This window comes from Primulina huaijiensis, chromosome 7, assembly GCF_012295235.1.
Source record: "Primulina huaijiensis isolate GDHJ02 chromosome 7, ASM1229523v2, whole genome shotgun sequence".
In the NCBI taxonomy this organism is placed as follows: Eukaryota; Viridiplantae; Streptophyta; class Magnoliopsida; order Lamiales; family Gesneriaceae; genus Primulina; species Primulina huaijiensis.
In genome coordinates, this window is record NC_133312.1 from 2,278,557 (window position 1) to 2,302,201 (window position 23,645).

The following is a 23,645-nucleotide window of genomic DNA, read 5'->3' on the forward strand; positions in this document are numbered from 1 at the left end:
TATATAATATATAAAAATTTAATGTCATTCAATGTAAACTTTTGTTGAATTTAAAAAAATCATGTGGTATTCAAACTTGACTTTTTAAAATTCTACAAAAATTTTGAGTTATTCAAAATGTCAATAGACTTTTAATGAGTCCATAAAATTTTATTAAATATAAGAATCAAAGTTTAAGGTAAAACTATAAAATATCAAAAATGTATTTAATTCAATCTAAAGATTTAGATAAACATTTAGTTGGAAAATTTCTCAAACTCTCATACTCACTTTCAATTTTATTGGAAATAATATTAATAAAAACACTAATTAACTCATTTTTTCCTCCTCCATATGTTTTTCTTTTGACTTTTTAAAAACACTTTTTTGTATTTATAACAATAATTTAAAATAATAATTATTAACATCGTTTATTTTATTTTGCTGGTCACAAAACATCGTGAAATTTAAAATTATATTTATTTAAAAAATTAATAAAAATTTATTACACTACATAACAAAAACTATAATATTTTATTGACTCATAAATGAAAATAATAATATTTATTTACTGAGTAAAATTTAGTTTTTTATTAATTATTATACAACATTTAATTTTTAAATATTTTCTTTAATTTTTGTTAATCTATATTAGGATTGAGTTAGAGTTTAGATATAGAGTAAACGAACTTTTTTATTATTTTCTTTAAAATCTGTCTCAGATGCTTCTTTTATTTTTATTATTTTTCCTGACGCAGCTGGGCTTGATAGTGTTAGTTATAAAAGACCTGATTTTCTCAACATTTTAACAAACGACCGTACCACGAATTTGTGCAGAAAACGGTGTAATGGTTCTTATGAAGATTAATACTCAAATATAGAATATTAATGAGATAGATAATTGTGATAAAGAAATGTTACTTCGGAGACTCAAATTTATACGTCACCCTTTCTTCCACTTAGAAAAAATTTTACTAGAATACTTTGGTTTTACAACACTTTGTAATAACTCACTTCAATCTTAGATCTTATCCAATATCTAAGTTGAAACTTTTTGTATTCTCACAAATGGTCAACACTCACATTCTAATAACTAATACAATACAAATGAAGTAAATTAATTAATCATTCGATTCAATCTGTCAAACAACTCCTCCGACAATATTGAGAAGAAATGGTCGAGTAAGTTGACAAAAGCCCTTGATGATTCTCGAAGATATGATAAATGTTATTTGTTGAGTGAGCTGTTGAGCAGTGTATATCTTGTGAGAATTAAGAGTATTCAAAAACTTTCCAGAGAACGATTCAATTGTAAAAGTCTATCGTATTGTTCTTCATCTCGATATTCTCCATATACAATACATTATCTATATATAGTACTTTTGCATATTCATTCAACGTTCGACTATAATTCAATAAATAAGCATTAATGCAATAGTATTAACGTCGTCGTCTTTTTCATATATATATATATCGTATAATTTACTAAATGAGCAATTTTACCTTTACCAAATCTGATAGGAAACGGCCACTGACAAAAAAATAATAATAATAACCATGCGCGTAGACTTTTAAGGAAAACCGTCTGAACAACTGAATTCTTGTTTTGTCGTGCATGATCAGTCTATCAATTTTCTGATAAAATAGGTGAGATCCTTGTGAAATGTGTGGCTTGTATCTGAAGATAACTTTACTCGACTGTTGATTAATTTTATTGGATAGAAAGAACAGTCGAGTAGTCTATGTGCCACAGACTGATGCGCAGAAACGGTCGAGTAGATCAATTACTCTGCTAATGGTGAAACAATTGAATAGCTTAGTACTACATGATTAGTTGAATGGTTCTTCTCAAGCGGTCGAATATATGTAATACATATCAAAAGCCAGCTAAATATAATACAAAAATTTATTATTTGATATCACCAAAACTAAAGGATCTGGCAATCTCCATCTTAATTTTGATTATAACTCAAAATTATACATATGATAGTAAAAAATTAATCACTTAAATATATACAGTGTGATTTATTGACACATTAACATATTTTTAAAAATTTATGAACATGCATAATAAGGATAACTTTAATAATTTAAATATCATAAAATTTTATAAAGTTACACTAATTACAAATATTTTTACATATTTATCCTTTATTTTCATGTACAAATAATTGTATTTTTTATTTTTATTTTGTTAGAAATATAATTAAAAAAAAATTGATTTTTTTCAAAAAAAATTTACTTAAAATGAATGAGATTATTTTAATTTTGATTATTTATTAATATTAAAAATTATTGTTACATTAAAAAAATTAAATAAGCACGTTTAATTGATTTGAATAATTGAAGTTTAATTGTAATAAATATAGTACTGGATTATTTATCGTATTTCATACATTAAATCAATAAGTAAAAAATATTTATATTGATAAATATAATTATTTTAAATAATTAAAAATTATTCACGCTCAAAAGTTAGTTCAAATAAAATTTAAAAAATTACAATCATAAATTACAAAATACATAGGATTCTATGAAAAACTAACAAAAATCAATAAAAATAATAATAAATCTAAAAGACTATTAAAATTTTTATAAATATGTGAAATTCTATAAAAATTAGTAGAAATCTATCAAATTCACAGAAGTTGATTATTTAAAAAAATCAACATATTTCTTCAAAAAATACACCAAATTAAATATATTTGAAATTCAGATATCCAAATACTAACATTTGTCATTGTTTTAAAAAAAAATCATTCGCTGCAAGTTTTCATAGAACAAATTAGATCACATAATAAAACTCTAGGCAATCAGCTATGAAGGGTAAAATAATTAAATATTATTTAATACATCAAAGGTGGTCCATATAATTAATGCTCTTTTCTTGACCCTCACAACATAACAAACTTCATATATATAGTCAAAAATCTAAAGTTAAGGTTTAGATTTATGTGTGAATTCCGAGATGAGCATATTTTCAATAAAGTTGATTGTTGTATTTAAATTTGAGATTAATTACTGCAACCAAATTTCAGTATATGGAATCCACTATATACATGATGCGATCCGCGTGCATTGGGTGAGTTGAGTTGGGACAATCCACCAAATCTGATAAGAGTTTTGTTTAGGAAAAAATGAGTAAGGAGATATGTCTTGTGGTGAAGGTATATCTCTGTATAAGATGGCTGAAACCGTATCCTGCAAACAAGGAAATGAACTCGTGAATGAGCGTCAGAAGAGTGTCCGACGTGGCAACTCCTATACTTAAGTCAGCAGGTTGAAGATGAAGGGAAAATGGTAATATATGTGAATAAGAAAGATCCGAATCCGAATCCTTCAAATGGAATACATACCTGCTGTTTATATGAGGAAATCTCATGATTATCTTGTTTTCAATGCACACTTACTAAGTAGGGTAAGATGGTTGCTAATACCATACTTCTGATAATTTCTCTGACACGCCAATCCCTGTAGTTCTGACAGTTATGATTGTCAAGCATAAAGTAGCCCATGCTGGTGCACTCGAGTGAAGTGCTGTTTTCGAGGTAGCCTGGGTGAAAAGCTTCCTGAGGACTTTTGTATGAGAACCCGGTCATAAGGTAACCCGGGAAGAAAATGTCCTGGGCACTCGCCTGCCCTGCTCCTGAAGAATTTATCCTGCAAATTGATCCTAATTTGGACTATCCATTTAACATATCAGGTCATCCATGACCCAGACTCTTATGAGGATAACAACGAATTATATTCATAAAATGGGTCAATCCGATCTATATTTATCATGAAAAAATAATAATTTGAGATAAAAATTAATATTTTTTACGAGTTAGGTTAAATAAAAAAATCAATCTCACAAAAAGATTTTGGAAAAAAAAAAACTTTTTTGTCACAATGACGTGTCGTGAATAATTATTTTAATGTGGGTAGAAGATAACCAAGTTCAGACATGGCACGAGTCAAATTCCACACCTCTAATTATATCTTATTTTAATTCCTTACATGCAATTTGCTCCATTCCTCGTCACCACTCATTAATGTTTAAGGTGTCGGAGACGAAGACTTGGAAGATGCATTTTATTCCATTAATTTCATCTATATCAGCAACAGATGTTTTAAAATGTAATTTATAATTAACCATATATCAATTGTTTAAACACATGATATTATAATAACATCATTAATTGTGCATAATATAAACTTCGGCGATTAAATTATATATGTACTTAAATCCATCGATATTCTGATTATTCGTTATTCAATGTAGTGTAAATTATATAAAATATATAGTTTTGATATGGTGTATATATATATTATCGTATACATTTGTGTAATCACCTATTAAAAGATATTCTGTTATTGAATGTGATGATTGATTAAAAAGATATGACGCTAATTAATTAATGAAATCAGCTGAGTTGGAGCAATCGTGGCTAGTTGGTAACCACACTACCATGCACCATAAGTGGCTGCTACGTATCATAAAATAAAAAATAAAAAATTTATGAAATTAAAATGGATTTTTTTTAATATAATAATTACCAATATATATTATTATATTTATACTTGGTTTATTTGATGTGATTGAAATATGTAGATATTGTTGATCCGATTTTTTCGCATTTTGTTTGATTTTCATAATTAGTCAAATTAATAAAAAAAATTAAAACTGAAAAAAAATAAAAGACACATGCAATTTTAACGTAGCTTGATCTAAAACACCTACATCTACAAGATCACACACAAATATCAAGTAAATCTATTAAAATTTAAAAGTTGCACTAATGCAAAGACTTTAAGAGTTTAAAAACCCCTCTCTTTCTTGTGACTCATTTATGATAAATATGTTTAATAGAATCTAGTATCGCTCATCTTCAAGATCCGTCGACTCAAACTCCATTCGAAACTGTTTGTTGTTCTCTTTCAAAATTCGTCACATTTCTCTATCTATGAATGAAACACGAGGCTTTGAATGCGTGTATACCACCAGCAATTAAAAATCTCGAAATCAGCATGAATACAACGATATTAACATAACCTTGTTGTAACAGATGTCGTAAAACACGATGAGCAGTAGGAGTTTTCTTCTTAATTCCAAGTCGTGCGACGAACTGATGCTTTCACAACTTAATACATGTTATATGCAAGATATGTTATATGCAAGATATGTCGCTCTCTTTCGAGAACTCATCTTCTTCTCTCGAATGATGTATAAATTAATGCAGTGCATAAAAACAATAATCAACAAATCAACTAAAATAACAACCAGCAAATCAACTATGAAAGATTTGATAGTAAAATCTCATCGGTCTCCGACAACCACATATGGCCATGCTCTATAATTTTCAAAATGAACGTGAAATCCAATATATAGAGCATTTCATCATATCCAACATAGACATAATCTTTCAAGATCTTGCATCATATCTTTCAAGAGATAAAAATATATCTTTCCAAACTCACATCTTTTCATATATTTAAGATAACTTTTTTATTTTGTATCCTAATTTCTTATATCATGATTACATGGACGATTATTTTTCAACACATGCAAGATAATATAAATAAATGGTTGAGCCAGTTTTATCTTCCTGATATTTACTTGGAAAGAAAAATTTAAACCTCGTATATCTGTATAGTGTTCATTTGTAAATAAATATCTTGTGGAACGTCAAAAGAATATTTCATAAAGAGTTTGTGAAGTACGTACCAGATGTCTTCTCATCTGGTAAGACAGTAAAGTGCAGTGAAACCCCTCGTAGTCGAAGGGGACAAGTTAGCAGCTTCAGGGATTTATTTTATCACTTGTCCTTAAAAATCAATCCACCAATTATAATATAATTTGGATTAGATCACCTTAGCATACCATGCTTGGGTGACTGCCGTTGCGTTGTGACGGTGAGGATGATGATATATATCTCTATCGAATGTGGGCCAACTGGGTCTATCCATTATGGGCTTAGCTTTTAAATGGCACTCAATTATAGGGAGAGGGTTTTCGAAGTATTAGTGGGACTACACTACACTCCTTCGATAACGTCGAAACAACATAAGTTAAAAGAAAATTCTGAGGGGGGACCTAAGATTTTCATGGGTGATGGGACACACACAAGGGTCTATTTCTGTTTATCCAGAACTAAATAACAATTTGATTTTTCTTTAAGAATGAGTGGAGAACTTGTTAAATCTCAAGCACACATGGCAATTTTCCCCCAGAGATCCCTCCACAGGAAAATCCCGAAACAGAGCGAGTGCAATCGACTATCAATATCTTCAAACTCGTCTCGATAATAATAATATTAATAATAATAGATTCAGGTTTGAAGATTCTTCGAACCCGTCTTGCCCTTCTATTATTTTTGAAGAGAAGATGAGGACGGAAATGGGGTGAGAAACCCGCCCTCGTCCCGTCACGTTGCCATCCCACACACGCACACACCATATTTTCATATCTCGTGAAGGAGATTGCATTGAGCAGGTTACCCGTTGACGGTGGCTATCTGTCTCCATGCAATCCGTGAGCTTTTTGGCCTTTTTCCATCTCCATAACTTCAGGAGAAAGAGCTCACTACTTTTCTTTTCTTAAAGGTCTGATTTTTTTAATGAATTGTAAGTTGATATTTATTTTAGATGTATTTGAACAATATAAAAGGTTAATGTAGGATCTTTATCAAAAAATGATTTGCCACCTGCGAACAAACTATTTTGCTCCCACTCACAAGCCCACAAGTGATCACCGTCAACCCTTCACGATTAAAATACTCAAAATTTCACAAAGCTTAAGTAATGGTTCATCAGTCACAATCTGCCCCCATAATATTTCCAATATAATCCTAAACCAGCTTTTGCAGAACAATTTTTTTTTTTTTATAAAAAAACAACAGTACGTACCCAAATGGAAGAATCGGCCAAAGAGGCTTTATTTGAAGGGAACAAGTCGATTTCACCAAGTCATTCATTCCACGAATACAACTTGGAGTTAACGAGTTACCTGAGCTCTATCCTGAAATGGGTTTTTCTTGATTATTCTAGTATGTGGAGAACTGGGCTTTCTTGGTCCATGTTTTTTATACTAAATATTGCTGTTCCAATTGTCTCCCACTTTATATTTTTTTGTCCGAACTGTGATGTGATTCACCAGAGGCCTTATAATGTAATCGTTCAGTCTTCACTTTCGCTATTTGCTGCACTTTCTTTCATCTGTCTAACTTCTTTCGGGCGTAAATATGGGCTTCGGAGGTTTCTGTTTCTCGATAAACTGTGTGATGAAAGCGAGAAGGTTCGACAGGGATATGCGCTGCAGCTTCGAGTACGTTTCTGCCTTTTCATTGTATAGTCTAGTCTTGAATAAAAACATGATTCATGCTAGATCGTTCTCCAATTCTAAGTCTACTTGTTGACGCAGAGATCAATGAAGCTGCTTTCAGCGTTTGTTCTCCCCTGTTTCCTTGCCAACTGCATGTACCAGATATGGTGGTTCGCCTCCGGAGGAAACAAAGTCCCCTACCCATACAACACGATTCCGTTCAAAATCATCGGATGCATGCTACTGCTGTGCTCGTGGCTCTATCGTACCTTGATATGTTTCCTCGTCTGTGTTCTCTTCCGCCTTACGTGTTACCTTCAAATACTAAGGTTAGAGGACTTTGCTAAAGTCTTTGAACACGAATCTGATGTTGCTTCAATCTTGATCGAACATCTTAGGATCAGAAGAAATCTTCGGATCATAAGTCATCGGTTTAGAGTCTTCATTTTGTCGACATTAATCTTAGTAACAATAAGCCAGTTTGTTTCCTTGCTCGTTACAACTGAACCGAGCTCCAGAGTCAACATCCCAACAGCTGGAGAACTCACGGTAATCCCTCATCGCCACCTGTTTAATCTATTTCACGTGACATTCAAGAAAAATGTAATAAAGTTCTTGACTTGTTCTGTTTCTGTCATACAGTTGTGTTCCGTAACTCTGGTAACTGGGCTTCTGATCTGCTTGAGAAGTGCAGCAAAGATAACACATAGAGCACAGGCGGTTACATCTCTGGCGGCTAAATGGCATGCCTGTGCCACAATCGACCCGTTAGATGCTCTAACTGATGACATCCCAACGACTCAGATTGTTTCAGCTGAAGTGACACACTATCCAATTACTACTGCCAACTGGCCGGATTCCGATAATGAAGTCGGAGATGGAGATAGCGTGTTGGACAACACAAACTTGGTGCCGATTTTTGCACACACGGTATCTTACCAGAAAAGGCAAGCACTAGGTAAGTAACTGCTAAACTTGTTGAAGTCAGCATTCAATGAGAACGAATGTCTAACGGGCTATTTGTGTTTCAGTGACATATTTCGAGCACAACACAGCTGGAATTACCGTGTGCGGCTTTATGCTAGACAGGACGTTGTTACACACGATATTTGCGATCCAGCTTTCTCTTACATTGTGGATATTGAACAAGACGATCGGGATTTCTTGAGTGTGTTGTATAATTGGCGTATCTGATGCTATCAACACCGTAGGGAATACGTTTATTTGCCCATGTTGGCCTATTTTTAAGTGAAATATACATAAGAGAATGTTTTGTGTTGTAAGCATCAAATATGTATAGTTTTCACATTTTAGGGGTGATTAGTGTTATATAGAGAGATGATGATTGTTTTATGTCTTGAAAAATCTGGGCTTTTGTTTCAAGATATCTTTCAAATTGAGTCTCTATACATAATCATAGGAGACAATTCTACACCAGTTTTGGAATGTGCAGAAATGTTGCGGCTTGTTTAATTTTGAAGAAGAAATACTCATTTGGTTCTTGGTGAGTCCACCATAATCATTGAATAAACCACTTGCATGTGATTAAAATTTGTTTATCCTAAGATTAGTGTTGCAAGCAAATACTTCAATGAAATCATGCGCGAGTACATTTTACGTTTATTGTATAGCTATTACATGAGCTCAAATTATTGTATTCTTCATTTTTAATGTCATTCGAATGATCTTTAAGTATCCTCAATCTTTAGACAAATACTTTGTGGCAACAAGTCTATTTGACGTCAAACTTTAGCTGGATTGGTGCTTACAAGATTCACTGACTCGGATATGGACCTAATCGAGCTCAAAATCTACCATTAATCTAGCTAAAGCTCAATTTGTTGCAAATAAGAGATCAAGTAAGAAGTTTTTGAAATGTTGGTGGCACTAGGGCTGTAAACGAACACGATGATTTTTTTTTTTTTTTTTTTTTTTTTTTTTTTTTTTTTTTNATCGAACACGTTCAATTTTCTTTTATGCTGAATTCGAGACACACGTATTTTTCTGTTCGCGAATGTTAATATTTTATTGATATAATGTTATTATATATTAAATATATATACATTTCGACTTTTTTGAACATTTCGAACGTTCAAGCAGTAATTTGAATGACTCAAGAATAGGAATGGCTCAAGAATACGTTTCAACATTTTGAATCGAACTCAAGCCATAAAATTTTAAATTTTCGGATTTCAAATTAAACTCAGATATATTTACTTTAAATCGAATTCGAATATTAAATTTTATTAATTTTCGACTCAATTCAATTCGTTCACACCCGAATATTAAATTTTATTAAATTTCAACTCAATTCAATTCGTTCACACCCGAATGACAGCACATCACCGAAAATACGTTGTTCCACAGAACCCAGCCGTTTGTACAACATAGATCGACCACCGAATAGATTTTCCTCTACTTTTCCCAGAAATATTAGTAATGCACCAGTTTGTGGATATAATTTTCACTTTATTTATGATTCATTTAAAAGATAACACCATGCAAATAATTAGGGACAAGGCCAGGACAGCCTTGACTACTTCTGTACAATGACTGACAAAAACAAAGATAAATTACAGAAACCAAACTGGCAAAATACATAGTTACCTATCTGCTCAGGAAAGAACTCGTACACCTCTACGATACAATGTACGTATATATNTGAGTAAAGAAGTGGTGCTTCTATACAGGGATCGCATCGCCATTTTGTCTTTCTTCGCATGTTAATATAAGGCCTTCGATGTAGGTTGGGAGAAGGAAACAGAGCCAGCGGCAGCCTGTTGAGATAGGCTCGGCAGGTGGAACGATCATGAGCACGTTGTCGTGGCGTCTAACAACCCCCATTACACTTACAGTACTTCCTTCTTTGATACAGCTGCAAAGAAAATTAAAACGACAATGTTAGACACAAGTTTGACAAGGTTATTAACTCAAGATTCTAAGACGCGCTTTTTGATACTTGTTTAACATATCTAAAAGTACTGATTGGTAATCTCTCATGATCTTGAATCTCAGAGAAAAAAGTTTTTTAACATCGTGTCAGAATAGGAGATCACAAGTTTTGAAGCTACCTAAGCATCGCCTTAAATAATTAATCAAGTTAGACCAGGGTTGTACCTTTTGGGCCTTTGTTACTCAAATGCAGGAAACATGGACTTGTACATGCACACTTCTATAATAAACTGGACATATATTCCCCGATTTCCATTTAAAATGTGAGTGCACGCGTTACTATTTAAAATCATTATTAGATCAATCGCTTTTCATGGTTTTGAACATGTGAGAAAAAGTAATTTCTAACAATACTCGGACGAAACTACAGTATTCAGTAGTAACAAAATATAGTATCATCTCCGAGTAAGAATATGCTGATTCAAGTTAGGTCTCAGACTCTCAGTTTCCAGCCCATACATAGAAGAAGAATATTTTATTAGTATATTTCGGAGCGTAAAATGTCTAATATCATAGGGTAACTGGAAATTGCATAGAGAGTATGTTATAGAAGCAGAAATAGAAATCATATGTAATGTGCTGCTCCAGCATACATATAAATACTAATATGCACACAAAATTTATTACCCTTCTTTAAGGCGCAGTACATGGTCATCACTTGACAAACCTCTGTCAGAAAGCCAGTGCAGAAAGTTTGGAGACAAATCTTTGTTATCTTTGGTTACTTCGACGACTGTGGCTGGTTTGACAAAAGGCGCAACCTTAGCACCGTAACCTGCTTTTACTAGAGCTCTTAACCCTGATTGGAAGTCTGATATATAAAAATCTGCGACATATTTCTGTGATTGGCACAAAAACGCGATGAATCACAAAGCTGAAAGATTGTCGTACTCAATAATACAAAAGCTCACACATTCAAATTCCACATACAAGTATTTATTTTTGTTACAGAAAGCTCCATATACAAGTATACTCTAAACATATCCAATAAAAGTGAAAATGTCAACATGTCATTGAAAATGCAATCATGCATAGTTTCACTCTGTATTACTTCTAAATTTTTAATATAACTTGACATCTGACCTCTGAATAACTGCATCTCCAAGAGAAGAAACGTTGTTTAGGACTCCCCGGTTTTCCAACACAGCCTCTGTATTCATATAATTCCGAGGAAGCATACACACATCTTGGTATCTTCTGGAATGAAGTTTCAAGAGGTACACTACCACAAGTTACAACCTGTGCATATAATCATGGAAAATCAATGAGTTGGGTTGAGTAGCACATAATGCAAAAGATTATAGGCAACAAATTAAAAAATACCTTTTTCTACAAGTATACAACATACAACGACCGGAAGAAGCCAAAACACAAATTGAAACAGGTGATATCCCAAAGAATAGTAATTGTTTTCCATATGAAGAATTGCTTATATGCAGTGTTTTAAAAGACAACGCCTCGCCCCCATTCTTAGAAAGACGATGTAACTGGAGCGCTGTTAAAAAAATTGACCGCCTAAGCTGTCTAGTCGCCGCTTATGAGGCTGCCTAATTTAATAATTAGATTTTTTTTTTTAAAAAAAGATTGTTATGCATATTTTCAATCAATTTGTAATGGATAAAGAGGAATAATATGTCACTGAATTTGATTTTGAATCTGATACATTTGAATTATTGGAGAAATATGAAAATGAACAAAAAGAATTAAATATTTATGTAAAAAAGAAAAACAGCCTAGTAACCGACCATGTGGCCGCCTAAGCGCCTAGACGCCAGGTGGTGGGTGGCCGCCCGCTTAACGCCTACCGCTTTTTAGAACACTGCTTATAAGTAAGTTTTTTCTCACAAGGAATGTTCTCTTGCTGATTTGTTTCAAACCTTTGTGAATTTTATTAGTTTTGAATCATGGTTACTACTGTATCTGTGTATCATAATCCAAGTGATGTCCAAAAACATGAACTCCAATGTATGTGACCCACTTCAAAATAGAAATAATTGCCAGCAAACGAAGTAGTAAAGAAAACGGACAAAAGAAAAGAAAAGGTTGAATCTTGGTTACCAAGGATCCTGATGTTAATTGATACCCGCAAAATGAACTCGAAATCGTGTAACAGGATTCAAAATAAAATAAATGCCAACGAATCAGAAAAGAGAAAGGCCGGATGGGAAAAATATGGTAACGGTGGTAACGTGGGTACTGGATCACAAGAAGATCCAAATTGGACAAATCTCTGCACTTTTCAACTTTAAATTTACCAGTTTATTAACAACCGCATAATTGTCTGCTCGGAGTGTCAGATGGCATGGGTATATTTAGTAATTATATTAAAAGAAAGCCCATTGGTGTAATCACTCCTGGTCTCTTTAGTGTGGCTCTTTTGTTCCTTCTTCGTGCTATATCATTAATTAACTAAAATCTTGTGTTTCAATTTTTGAGGTCATATAAATAACTTAGACACACACAACAATGTGTACACAGTATTATTAATAGGTCATTAAATCACAGAAGACAAAAACCGATGCCACCTACGTTGGATAAGTCAGTATTCGGGCTGATATGTTTCCATTCCTCTAAAGTTTAAAGATAGATGTACTTATTAATTTGGAAATTAAAAATTCAAAATATACAAGAATCTTATCCGCCATATCTCTGTTGTGCATCGACTTTCTTTTACAAATATTGAAAAGACTTCAATCTTTTAAAATTTCACATACTTAACTCCTGGAATTTAAAGCAATGCATCTCAAACAAACATCTTTAGGAAAAATGAGGTATCACATGCTAATGAATGGTGAAGGTATTCAGGAAGAAAGTAAGTGACATGAACTAGACAATCTTAATGAGTATATTCGGTACCCAAATATTTCGCCACGTGGAGTAAGTGTTCAAATAACGTTGAAGACAACTAACGACCAAAAGGTTTATATGTATTAACCAATCCATTTGTTCATCGTCATCATGCGACAAAAGATTGACTATTGCTTTTGCATATTACTATTTTATTTATTAATGCAATTGGCCACTAGACCCAAAACAAATTAATTCTGATTCGCAGGTCTAGAGTCATAATCGAAAATGCATAAAGATTTCAACAACCTTAGCAGCAAGTACAAGATTGGACCAGATTTTCACAAATTCAAAGAAATTAGCAGCTGTCCCTTCCTCTCATATTATATAGAATCATCTTGAAATAAGCATTATAAAGGTAATAACTCTCCTCCCGTTCACTACAAAAGAAAACATGTCCTTGTATCATTTCGAGTTTTCAACTGAACAATACATTGTTTGTATGGCCGAAAAGTGGACGTTTTTTACTTATCGAAGTGGATGACTTCAAGATAGAATTATGATTCAATTTAATATGGATGGACCAGTTTACTCGCTAATTGAATATTACACAACATCCAGGATGTTTAACAAATGATGTAAAGATAACTGATTTCAAGAAATTTCAAAATGGTCCACAAATAAATTTCCTTCCGCATTTAGATTCAGACTAAGCACAAACTTAAACACCTAAAAAAATATCAATTAATCTCAGATGCTGCTTAAAGATAATAAGAAACAATTTATACCATAAAAAATCATGAAAATATCACAAAAACTGTAAAACTTTGGTGTAAAAAATTACCCCAGTGACCTTAACGTACTGTCCATCGATGGCACCTCTTAGCTCAGCATCAGGATACTTCCTTAAAAACTGTAAAACCCCATATTTTTTATACGCGAAATTCCAAATTATAATAATCAAGGCAGCCACTAAAGCGGCAACCACAGCCACCAAAACCACCGCCTTCTTCACCGACGCCAGGAGAAAAGCTCCAACCACCAGCCCCATAACAACCACCACCAAGGATACCCACATTACAACCCTCGAAAACCTGTACCCTAGCCTCACCTCCTCCCCCAAGCTCGTAACAGCGGAACCGTACATGTTTTTATTGAACGAGCTCGGTGCTGAAGGCGCGTCGAGCTGGCCTGAGCGGCGATTGGAGTTGGAAGAGCCCAAAGGGCCCGATGTGATGAGGCCCGTGGGCTGAATAGGCGTCAGAGGACCCGAGAATGAGGAGGAAGATGACTTCTTATTCATCGGCCCGGAGTTGGACAGCTTCGGCGGCACGGGGCCGGAATTCGGCCCGGATCTGGCAGATCCACTGTTATGCTGAGAAGATGACGGAGGACGGGACGGAAGCTTCGGCTGACCCGTCGGAGTGTGCGGGTGATCTCCGACGCCATACATTTTCCCAAGCTCGCCGGATTTCTTCACGTCACCACCGGTGTATGGGACGGCGCGTGAAGCCATAGTCGGCTGCCGTTCCTTGGACTGCTGCTCCGGTCGACCCGAAACAAACAAGCCATTGCTTAACTGGTGCGAGCCGGTTCGAGTACCCATTTGAAGCTTATACAGCGAGAATGAATTGGGGGGTTTGCTGGGTGGCAGGAACAAGGGAGAAGCTTTTAGTGGGAGTGAAGTGTATTTGAGAGAGAGAAGGTGATGGAGGTGCGGGTGAAATGACAAGAAAGGGACTGGTGATCAAATGACGTCTATGCCCTTTGTCTGTGTGTTTGGGGAACAGATTGTTTTAATGTTAGGATTCTTAAAAAAAGACCTAATTTCGGTAGTCTGTAATAATGCTCAATCTATTCTAATCTTCTTTCAGTCATATTTCAATGTTGGAACAGATTCTTTGAGCATTATACAAGTTTGGGGTTGGGATTTATTATTAAACGAATTATCACACTAAATACTAATTTTTATATCAAAAATATTATTATTTTTATATAAATATTAAATCAGATCAATCGGTTTCATGAATATAGATTCGTTAGATCATCTCACAATAAATTTACTCTTAATTAAATGTCATACTTATTATATTAATCAATAAAACCTTTTTAAATGGATACTTTAATATGTCAAGTATTTAATTAAAGGAATATATATATAGAGTTTTGATATACTGCACACCTACCGTGCACACTTATGTGAGCACGGATGAGGTGTCACTCATCTATTTGATGCACAATTTTTCTATATTTCATCACATCCAATATGTGAGTAACACCTCATCGGTGCTCACATAAGTGTGCACGGTAGGTGTGCAACATATCAAAACTATATATGTGTGTGTGAGATTCATTATTATTATATTATTAAAATATTTGTACAGTAGATCGCCTGAATGGTTTGTTTTGAATTTTCTTAAAAATAAGACAGAGATTTAAATACGATATTTAAACGTGGTTATGTGGCTAACCTGAACATCTCTCTCTATCATTAATAACTTGTTTTGTCCTTCGAATCTAATTGCAATCTTATTTTGAAAGAATCCTGATGTAGATTTACGATTGCACCCCTACCCTACGGTTGAAATTAATTTTCTTTTTGGAATTCTCTTGGACATGTTGACAACAAAGTTGGGCTGGCTGTGTGCGTAGGCCCAACTTTGAATTCAATTGGGTCCTAAAATTATTGATCTATTAACAAAAAATATCTTATTTTAATATTTTGCTTGTCCAAAATTATTTTCTTTATGTCTTTCACAAATTTTGACAAATTCTCAACCTAAAAATCACAGTGAATTTTGTATACAATTACTTATTTAAAGTCAACTATTTTAGTAAATTCCTTATTTTCAAGTTTTGTCTCAAATTCAAGCGTACGGCTTCAAAATTCAAATTTGAGATATGATACTTCGATTTTGTGCAATTATGAAATTATTCATTCAAATTGACCAATTGAAAACGATGGCCCGATTAAAAATTAAAACAACGTAAATCTTTTTATGAGTTTCGGTTGACTCGAATTAATATATAAATTAAAATTATATTATATAAAACCGGTTTTTTTCTTTATATATGTATATACATATAACCGGTTTATTCCTTTTACCGACGCAGAAGTTCTTTTGTACACAATATCACGAATTGACACATACACGCAACCAATTGTGATATTTTAAAGAAACGATGTTTTTTTTTAAATAAATGTTGTTCAGACATCAAGAAAATATTTATAGAATTTATAATTACAAAAATTCGACGACATCGATGTATTTGAGTTAGATGTATTTGACCCAAAATTTTTATGTCTTTTTGTAGATTTAATAGATTTTTATTGACTTTTACAAAATTCAACAGATTTACAAAGTGGATTTCTGTATATTTTTTTTCTTGCGAGATTTTTGTAATTTTTTTCATAAAATTCTCTAGATCTTGTACCTAATTATAATATATTATTGTTTATTACTTTCTTTGAACCTATGTTAATTAACATAGATAACATGTTCAATTTGATATCTTTTTCAAGAACTTATATTAGTAAATAAATTTACTTATTAAAAAGTTAAATTATTTAATATTTATATTTATCTGTGTACTGTGGATTTGTATGTATCTTTGTAAAATTTTAAAAATAAACATAGTATTAATCTGCAACATTGAGTTTGAATTGATTATATATATATATACAATAACAAGAAATATTTTTTTTGGATTATTGAAATTAGAGAAAATTGTTTGTAAGATCGTTTTACAAACTTTTTTGTGTTTATTTTCATTTGAAATATTTTCTTATAAAATATTTAATTATAAAATAAACTTAAATTTGGTGGATCAGGAAAGCAGCTTTCTTTCTTCATCGTTCCTTCAACAAAAAGGACCGATACATAGAAGACCGAAGCTAGATTTAATGGCGGCCTCCAAGTTCCAAGCCCTATGGAATCACCCCGCTGGCCCTAAAACGAGTCAGATTCTTTATCTTCTCCTATCTCTTTCCCATAGCTGCACGTATTTGTTTAGTATGCTCTAGATGTCAAGATTTCATATATATCAAATTTTAAACAGTTTGATGAAATGGGTGTCCTTGTAGGTTTGATATCTCAGATGGGTCCTTTCAATCGTAAAATCACTGGAAACATAAATATTTTCATCGCTGTACAGAATCGACCCTTTAAAAAAAAAAAAAAGAATCGATCTCTTCTTTTGGTCTCTTTATTGGTAAATGGCTTTACTGTCTCTGTTGACTTGTTTCAATCCTCAGTTTTATTGAGGTTGGACGGAAACCTTTTTCCCATCTTTTTTTTATTTGGGCTTGTTTATTTTAGTGTAATTTGTTTGCACGACGATACTGTTTTGGGAGGAAGTGTAAGGTAGCGAACTCTCAACCAGAATCATTGCTCACGCAGTATGTCAAACCATGTGGGTGTTTTTCAGATGTGCCAGTTTTTTTTTTTTTTTTAATTTATCGTACTTTCGGTCTTGTATGTAGTGTATAAATGTGGTAAATCACTGCTGTTTTTTCTTATCTACATAAACTCCACTCACTTTAAAGGGATGGAGTTGCTTCTTCATAGATGGTAAACGGGTTCATTCTTTCCTTACATCATCCCTTTTGCTGGTATTCGATCAATCAATGAATAGCCACCTTTAGGTGTGTAGATAATACATTTATTGATTAAGTATATTTGTTTCATCCACATTTGGTTCAAGTTCTACGAAGAGCAGAGAGTTTTATATCATTATCTTATACATATACATGAATTTATCATCTATTATTACACATCCTTCGTCATCTCATTATCCGAACTAAATTATGCTTTAAAGTATGTTAAATGTCCCACGTCGGTTGAATTAAGTATTTGATAGTATAATATATAGACATAAACAATCTTCCCTCTTGATATAGCTTTTGGGGTGAAGTCAGGTGCAAGTCATAAACTTAACATGATATCAGAACTCATATGCATGTTTATGTGTTGGACTGCCCTATGAGCTACCCGATAATATTTTGTAAACTTCACGGTCTAGTGGATTATTTTTGTGTACGAGGGTTATGTGTTAGATGTACCACATCGGCTTAATTAAATAATTGGAAGTTGTATATATGGACTTGGACAATGTCCCTACTAATGACTAATGAGCTAGTTTTTGAGACGTAGTTAAGTCTCTTAATCTTAACCAAGTTTAGTGGAATTCTCTACCATATGCCACATGGAAAGCAGGATTTCAATTTTACTTTTGGCTCGCGTGGAGTCATGTGTACTACTCCATTTTCTCTGTTAAACCTCCCCCACAACTGGATTGAGATCGTTTCCTTTTGATATGGAATCAGTACAATGTTTCTTTTTATTTAGGTTTTTGGTGGATCGGAAGACTTTTATTGATTCTACAATGAATGGAGTGGAGAAACAAAAAAAGATGGTGTAACTCTTATCATCTTTGGAAAAGTTGTGACTACCATATAAATTGATTTTTTATTTTTTGCACATTTCTTTGTCTTCTAAATTTTTAGAATGAACTATTTCTAAATAAATCCACCTGCGTGTTTTGTCATGTGATTCGCTATTGCACATATCTTCGAAACTGACTTTGTTTGCTATTCATTATCTACAAAATTCAATTTAGTTTAGGTTTTACTTGATTAATTGTAATAAGTTGCAGTTCATTTCTGGGCACCAACCTTCAAATGGGGCATTAGCATAGCCAATCTTGCTGACTCTACTAAACCACCGGAGAAGGTTTCGTATCCCCAGCAGATAGGTGAGTGATGATTAATCATATCATATCTTGCATTCATTACTCTCTGTACTAGTTAAGATTCTTTGTTCTGCCTCTTCTAATATTTTTCATTTTAGGCTCTTAAGAAACCAAGTTTGCTAACTCTTGTTTCCACTTTTGTGCAGCTGTTACAGCAACTGGACTTATCTGGTCACGTTATAGCACTGTTATTACCCCGGTAAGTCCAATCTTGATATGACATGCCTCCAATCTTGATATGACATGCCTCCTCTCTTCTCTCTTTCATTCATGCCTGCCACTTTGTTTTTGATCCATCATGCATCGCTCTGTCTGTCATATTTTACAGTATAATCCCGTTTTCATTGTTTATTTGGAGATCGAGCGCTTATTTATACTATGTATCATGCTCTATGTCCGAGCATTCTTTAGTTGTTTGTTCTGACGTATGAGAGATTTCAAATCTGGACTGCAGAAGAACTGGAATCTGTTTAGTGTAAACGTTGTGATGGCGGGTACAGGCATTTACCAGCTTTCACGAAAGATACTGTAAGTTGGTTTCATGTGATCTCATATGATTAGCTTCGTGTTGTTTTGGATCATTTTTGTTGGCCTGTGTTTACAGGCACGATTATTCAAACAAGGAGCAGGCAGCCGTGGCCAAAGAATGATGATGAAAATGGTCGATTCACCTAATTTTTGTACCTCTGCAAGCTATTTCCGGGGTGTTTTTTTTTTTTTTTTTTTTTTTTTTTTTTTTTTTTTTTNATACATGTTTAATAATCGAGGCAGTATTGATCTAGGAACAAATGAGCCTGGAAAATTTAATGAACTTCTTGTCTATGTTCAAATCCATGATTTTCAATAGTATGTTTTCCCTCTTTTGGTGTGGACAATTCAGCTGATATTAGAAGAAATTTCTCTACTTTAGTTACATGACACAACGTAAGAAGAGATTAAATTGTAACTGTAGCCAGATCAGAATTTCTTACGTTTTTATAGCATAATTGTCTAAACATATATTTATTTTTAAACAATTTTTTATAAATATTTTTGTAAAAAACATTTTATAAATATTTGTCTAAGTAAACACACTTTTGTGTTTTGAATATTCTATTCCATATCGTATTATTTTTATTGTGGCTTTAAATTTTAATGTATTTGTATATATATCTTATAAAAAGAAATATCAATACTAACAAGTTTTTATTTTAAAATAAAATATTATGTATAAAATTTATAATTAATTTGTGTATAAATAATTTCAGAATATAAAACAAGCAATATAAGAGTTAATTTTAATTTAGTGCATGTTTACGTAAACGAGTATAGTTCAAATTAATTTTTTATGTTCTAATAATTTCAAATTGATATAAAATAACAAAAATATTTTAATATATTTTTTATTATATCCCAAAATCTAACAACATATTTGGTAAATCAAAATTTTGTACATCCCAACATTATTTATGTGTTTGTAAAATTAATTGAAGAATATTTTTTAATTCTTTAAAAAGCTTGGGATAAAATATAAAATCTTAAATTTTAAGAATAATATTTAATTTATAGATGATAAAAAAAATTATGAAAATTTTTTAGAACATAAAAATTCTAGTTGGTAACATGCAAAAATAATACATTTATGATTTGAATTTCAAATCAAAATCTTGTAATATAAAGAAAGAAATCAACATGGATAAATTTGTCAACTAAGAAATTTTATAAGGTGGAGACAATGGCACGAACTTATGGACCAACTAGGTAGAATCAAAGACTCAAAACTGTACACAACATTTGAAGTAGCTATCCAGCATCAAAATGGAGCTCTCGAGTGCGATCTGTTAGAATTTATAATAAGACGCATAAAAAATAAATCTCCAAAGAGAGGTTCCGATACAAATTGCTATGATCTCAATTTCCATTTAAAAAAAAATCTTCAAGTAAACAGTAAAGAGACATACAAACGTTGTTTGAATTTGTTGTTCTGAACAAACTAAGGCTCTATAAACCATGGGAAAATGCTCTTTTTAATGTCCATAATTTTCTTGGAGGAAGTAGGAACCATATCTCCCAACTCCAACCGACGGCCCTTAAATTTGATTTGATTTTGGATCAAATTCATTTGATTGTCCCGACCTTTCTACCCCAAACTCAAGTCCAACGTGCTTTCGTTCAGATCTTGATGTCGTAGAGAAGTATTCTGTAGAGCCTATAAAAGAGCACACTCAAACACGTTTATGAAAAATATATGTTCCAACTCAGGCAGCTGCTTATTCAGATAGTTAAAACATAAATAACACACACACACGACACATATACCCCTTAACATACAACAAAAGGGCAGAGCAAATCTTTGTGTGCATTAAACAGTAAAAAATTTCTCTCAACAGGTGACTTGAGGGCAATCTAGAGTCCAAATTTGGGTGATGGAACTGGCAAATCGATAAACAAGAAATTGAAATTGCCAGGTGCAAGAAATGTGCCAAAGAAGTAATCATTTTCTCGAACAGAAAGTTACAAGACACGGATGGTTGAATCCAAAAGTATATTATTCTAGGATTAAAGACTGGCCAGAAATTCAAAATCTCATCAGTGACGATAACAAGAACAAAGGCTAATAACATTCGACCCTGGGATCCAAACTCCAATTATGAAAATAAATGAAAAGAGAATTTTCGTAAGAAAATCACCCGGTTTTCGTCTATCGGCACATCATTAATGTCAGGCTTTTCATTGTACTCATCACACTTGGAGGTTGCCTCGACTGAGTCAATTTCAAATGGCATAGTTTCATCCTCAGCCAGTTCGTACGACTCATTCTTCTCTTCTTCAAAAACAATAATCTATCAAATTTTACAGAAACAGAAGACAAATGTTAACTACTTGTCAAGGAGACACTACCACATAAAGAATAAGAACTTCAGAATGTATTCTAGCATTTCACAATGAGTGTCTGTTCTTGAAACAGCCCACTTCTTTTTGTCATCGAGGACACATCAATTCCAGGAATCACCAAATTTCCATGTTTCATTCAATTCAATCATGCAACATTAGAAGGACACAATTTATAAACACCAAGAGATAAGACTCTTGGTCTAATTTCACGAATGGACCACATATTTACATGTTAATGAACGATGACCCTTATTCATGAATCGGCACATTAATGGTCCTTCAACAATGCTTGTGTTCATGAATTAAGAGGAATACAGTTTGTCCAAGAACTGGCGCTTCATGTTTTTGCTTTAATGGTTCTTCAGGTTTTGCTTAAAATGAGATCAAAATTTTCGAAAGTGGTACACCACTTTATGCTATAGTTTGGAATGTCAATTAAAGCTCAAAGAAAATTCCATAAAAGAGATGCAGGATCAATCAAGATTTACTTAAAATAAAATATATTTTGGGCTTTGAACTTTTAAAAGTAATTCAAGTCTCAAGCTTGAAGTTTAAAAGCCAAACAAAAAACAATCCATACTTTATATTTCAGATGGTTAGTTCTGAAACTCATTTTCATTTCAATGCACGCGTAATTTCACAGACATGTTGATAAAACATTTTTTAATTTGTTTCAAGAATAGTCATCACTTATCTAGGAATGTGCGCGTGGAACAAGAGATAGAAGAGGTTGACCAACATCCCCGACATTGTCCACGAAACTGAACGAGTGAGCCAGGAGAAATGGTAAGAAAATGATTTCTGGACAGTTTGACAAGCACGACATTTGGCACTAACAGCAAAATTATAAGAACATTGTGTAGCGGATTTGATTTCCTTAACTTGATAATGATTGCAACTCTTTCCGTAAAATAACCACTACAGTTGAACCTTACTATGTATCCACGGTTTCAATGATATCCACTCGAAAACAAATACACTTCCAATATAAAACCGAACAAAAGAAAATATCACACCCTGACTCCTCCCCGTGGAAGTCGCCTAAAAACTAGCAATTTCCATACCCACTCTCTACGCGCAAACTCAGGCATCCGTATTTTTGGAAATCGGTTTAGTCTATTCTACACAAGATTATCACGTGGGTCCTCAAATTTTTATAGAAGTCATACATATATATTGATATTGATGATACAAAGGCTAGTTTGAACACAGTAGAGCACTCCAGGTTTAGGATATAATCCTCGAAAATCCAATTAACACTGAATCACTGATCCCTGGTTTCCAAAAAAAAGAAACCCACATCATCTGAACCCTAAGATCCAATTTCTCATGATGAATGCCACAAATAACCCAAGCTACTACAATCCTACACTTGAATCCATCCTTCCAAAATGACCCATCCACGCAACCCACCAGCGCGCAAACCAGTAAACACGCAATTCCAACACTAATAATCTCAAGTAAAATCAGAGAAACTCACCGGTATATACTTGAATTTTTTCTTGGGCTGCTCCTCCACTGCGACGGCTTCGTCTTTATTAGAATTCTTCGAGTCCGCATTGCCGTTATTATTGCCATTATCCTTGCTCTGGATAAGATTGATCGGCGTCCACTGGTAAAGCAACAGGTGTGGGGATGCGTTGCTTCCGTTAACCGCTCTGTTACCCGCCGCCGCCGCGTTGTGGTGGTTGGAGTTTGACGGAGTGATGGGAACCCACTCCTTCTTCCACCTGCGAACCGGCCCGGTAAATACAGTTGTAGGACCGTATCGAGACGAGGATCGGCCGAGCCTGGCCCCAACTCCCTCCATTGCTTAGATCAAACGTGCGGAATTGCTGGGTGGTTCACTTGGAAGGACGTTGCGCAATTTAGTCCTTAGAAAAGAATAGATTTTTTTTCAAAAATTTCATCATCTTTTGACGTTTTTAAAACTTTAAATTAAATTCATATCTTGCGTAAATATACTATTTTATATTATTAAATATAAAAAAAATATAGA

The 23,645-nt window shown here is 33.3% G+C and overlaps 4 protein-coding genes across 5 annotated transcripts; 2 read left to right on the top strand and 2 right to left on the bottom strand.

Moving 5' to 3' along the window:
* The first annotated feature begins 6,554 nt into the window (after positions 1–6,554).
* On the top strand, positions 6,555–9,151 carry LOC140981259 (uncharacterized). 2 transcript variants are annotated; one of them, XM_073447614.1, is made up of 5 exons: positions 6,555–7,285; positions 7,382–7,831; positions 7,925–8,240; positions 8,314–8,468; positions 8,567–9,151. In XM_073447614.1, exons 1-4 carry the CDS (start codon positions 6,872–6,874, stop codon positions 8,448–8,450), a joined length of 1,317 nt encoding a protein of 438 aa, XP_073303715.1. In that variant the 5' UTR covers positions 6,555–6,871; the 3' UTR covers positions 8,451–8,468; positions 8,567–9,151. The 2 variants fall into 2 exon arrangements, with proteins under 2 accessions (XP_073303715.1, XP_073303714.1); XM_073447613.1 differs by lacking the exon at positions 8,567–9,151 and having other exon boundaries at positions 8,314–8,555.
* Positions 9,152–9,941: 790 nt separating this feature from the next.
* On the bottom strand, positions 9,942–14,712 carry LOC140981195 (uncharacterized membrane protein At1g16860-like). Its single transcript, XM_073447507.1, has 4 exons — positions 13,866–14,712; positions 11,318–11,473; positions 10,862–11,073; positions 9,942–10,157 (listed from the first exon to the last, which is right to left on the bottom strand). Exons 1-4 carry the CDS (start codon positions 14,625–14,627, stop codon positions 9,965–9,967), a joined length of 1,323 nt encoding a protein of 440 aa, XP_073303608.1. The 5' UTR covers positions 14,628–14,712; the 3' UTR covers positions 9,942–9,964.
* Positions 14,713–16,820: 2,108 nt separating this feature from the next.
* LOC140980321 (mitochondrial pyruvate carrier 4-like) lies at positions 16,821–19,656 on the top strand. Its single transcript, XM_073446081.1, has 5 exons — positions 16,821–16,980; positions 18,677–18,775; positions 18,919–18,971; positions 19,227–19,300; positions 19,377–19,656. The coding sequence occupies exons 1-5, from the start codon at positions 16,926–16,928 to the stop codon at positions 19,420–19,422; spliced, it is 327 nt and encodes a 108-aa protein (XP_073302182.1). The 5' UTR covers positions 16,821–16,925; the 3' UTR covers positions 19,423–19,656.
* A 936-nt stretch (positions 19,657–20,592) lies between these two features.
* On the bottom strand, positions 20,593–23,543 carry LOC140981854 (uncharacterized). Its single transcript, XM_073448342.1, has 3 exons — positions 23,127–23,543; positions 21,442–21,594; positions 20,593–20,960 (listed from the first exon to the last, which is right to left on the bottom strand). The coding sequence occupies exons 1-3, from the start codon at positions 23,454–23,456 to the stop codon at positions 20,892–20,894; spliced, it is 552 nt and encodes a 183-aa protein (XP_073304443.1). The 5' UTR covers positions 23,457–23,543; the 3' UTR covers positions 20,593–20,891.
* Between the last annotated feature and the right edge of the window lie 102 nt (positions 23,544–23,645).

Excerpts from the sequence above, each read along its gene's own strand:
- LOC140981259 (XM_073447614.1), top strand. The coding sequence starts at position 6,872 with ATGGAAGAATCGGCCAAAGAGGCTTTATTTGAAGGGAACAAGTCGATT. Across the intron at positions 7,286-7,381 it reads GATATGCGCTGCAGCTTCGA|AGATCAATGAAGCTGCTTTC; the intron begins GTACGTTTCTGC and ends TTGTTGACGCAG. Across the intron at positions 8,241-8,313 it reads CCAGAAAAGGCAAGCACTAG|TGACATATTTCGAGCACAAC; the intron begins GTAAGTAACTGC and ends TTTGTGTTTCAG.
- LOC140981195 (XM_073447507.1), bottom strand. The coding sequence starts at position 14,627 with ATGGGTACTCGAACCGGCTCGCACCAGTTAAGCAATGGCTTGTTTGTT. Across the intron at positions 11,474-13,865 it reads AGTACGTTAAGGTCACTGGG|GTTGTAACTTGTGGTAGTGT; the intron begins GTAATTTTTTAC and ends TTATATGCACAG. Across the intron at positions 11,074-11,317 it reads GGAGATGCAGTTATTCAGAG|AAATATGTCGCAGATTTTTA; the intron begins GTCAGATGTCAA and ends TGCCAATCACAG.
- LOC140980321 (XM_073446081.1), top strand. The coding sequence starts at position 16,926 with ATGGCGGCCTCCAAGTTCCAAGCCCTATGGAATCACCCCGCTGGCCCT. Across the intron at positions 16,981-18,676 it reads CCCCGCTGGCCCTAAAACGA|TTCATTTCTGGGCACCAACC; the intron begins GTCAGATTCTTT and ends AATAAGTTGCAG. Across the intron at positions 19,301-19,376 it reads CAGCTTTCACGAAAGATACT|GCACGATTATTCAAACAAGG; the intron begins GTAAGTTGGTTT and ends CTGTGTTTACAG.
- LOC140981854 (XM_073448342.1), bottom strand. The coding sequence starts at position 23,456 with ATGGAGGGAGTTGGGGCCAGGCTCGGCCGATCCTCGTCTCGATACGGT. Across the intron at positions 21,595-23,126 it reads AAAAATTCAAGTATATACCG|ATTATTGTTTTTGAAGAAGA; the intron begins GTGAGTTTCTCT and ends AAAATTTGATAG. Across the intron at positions 20,961-21,441 it reads TGCCGATAGACGAAAACCGG|GCTCTACAGAATACTTCTCT; the intron begins GTGATTTTCTTA and ends GCTCTTTTATAG.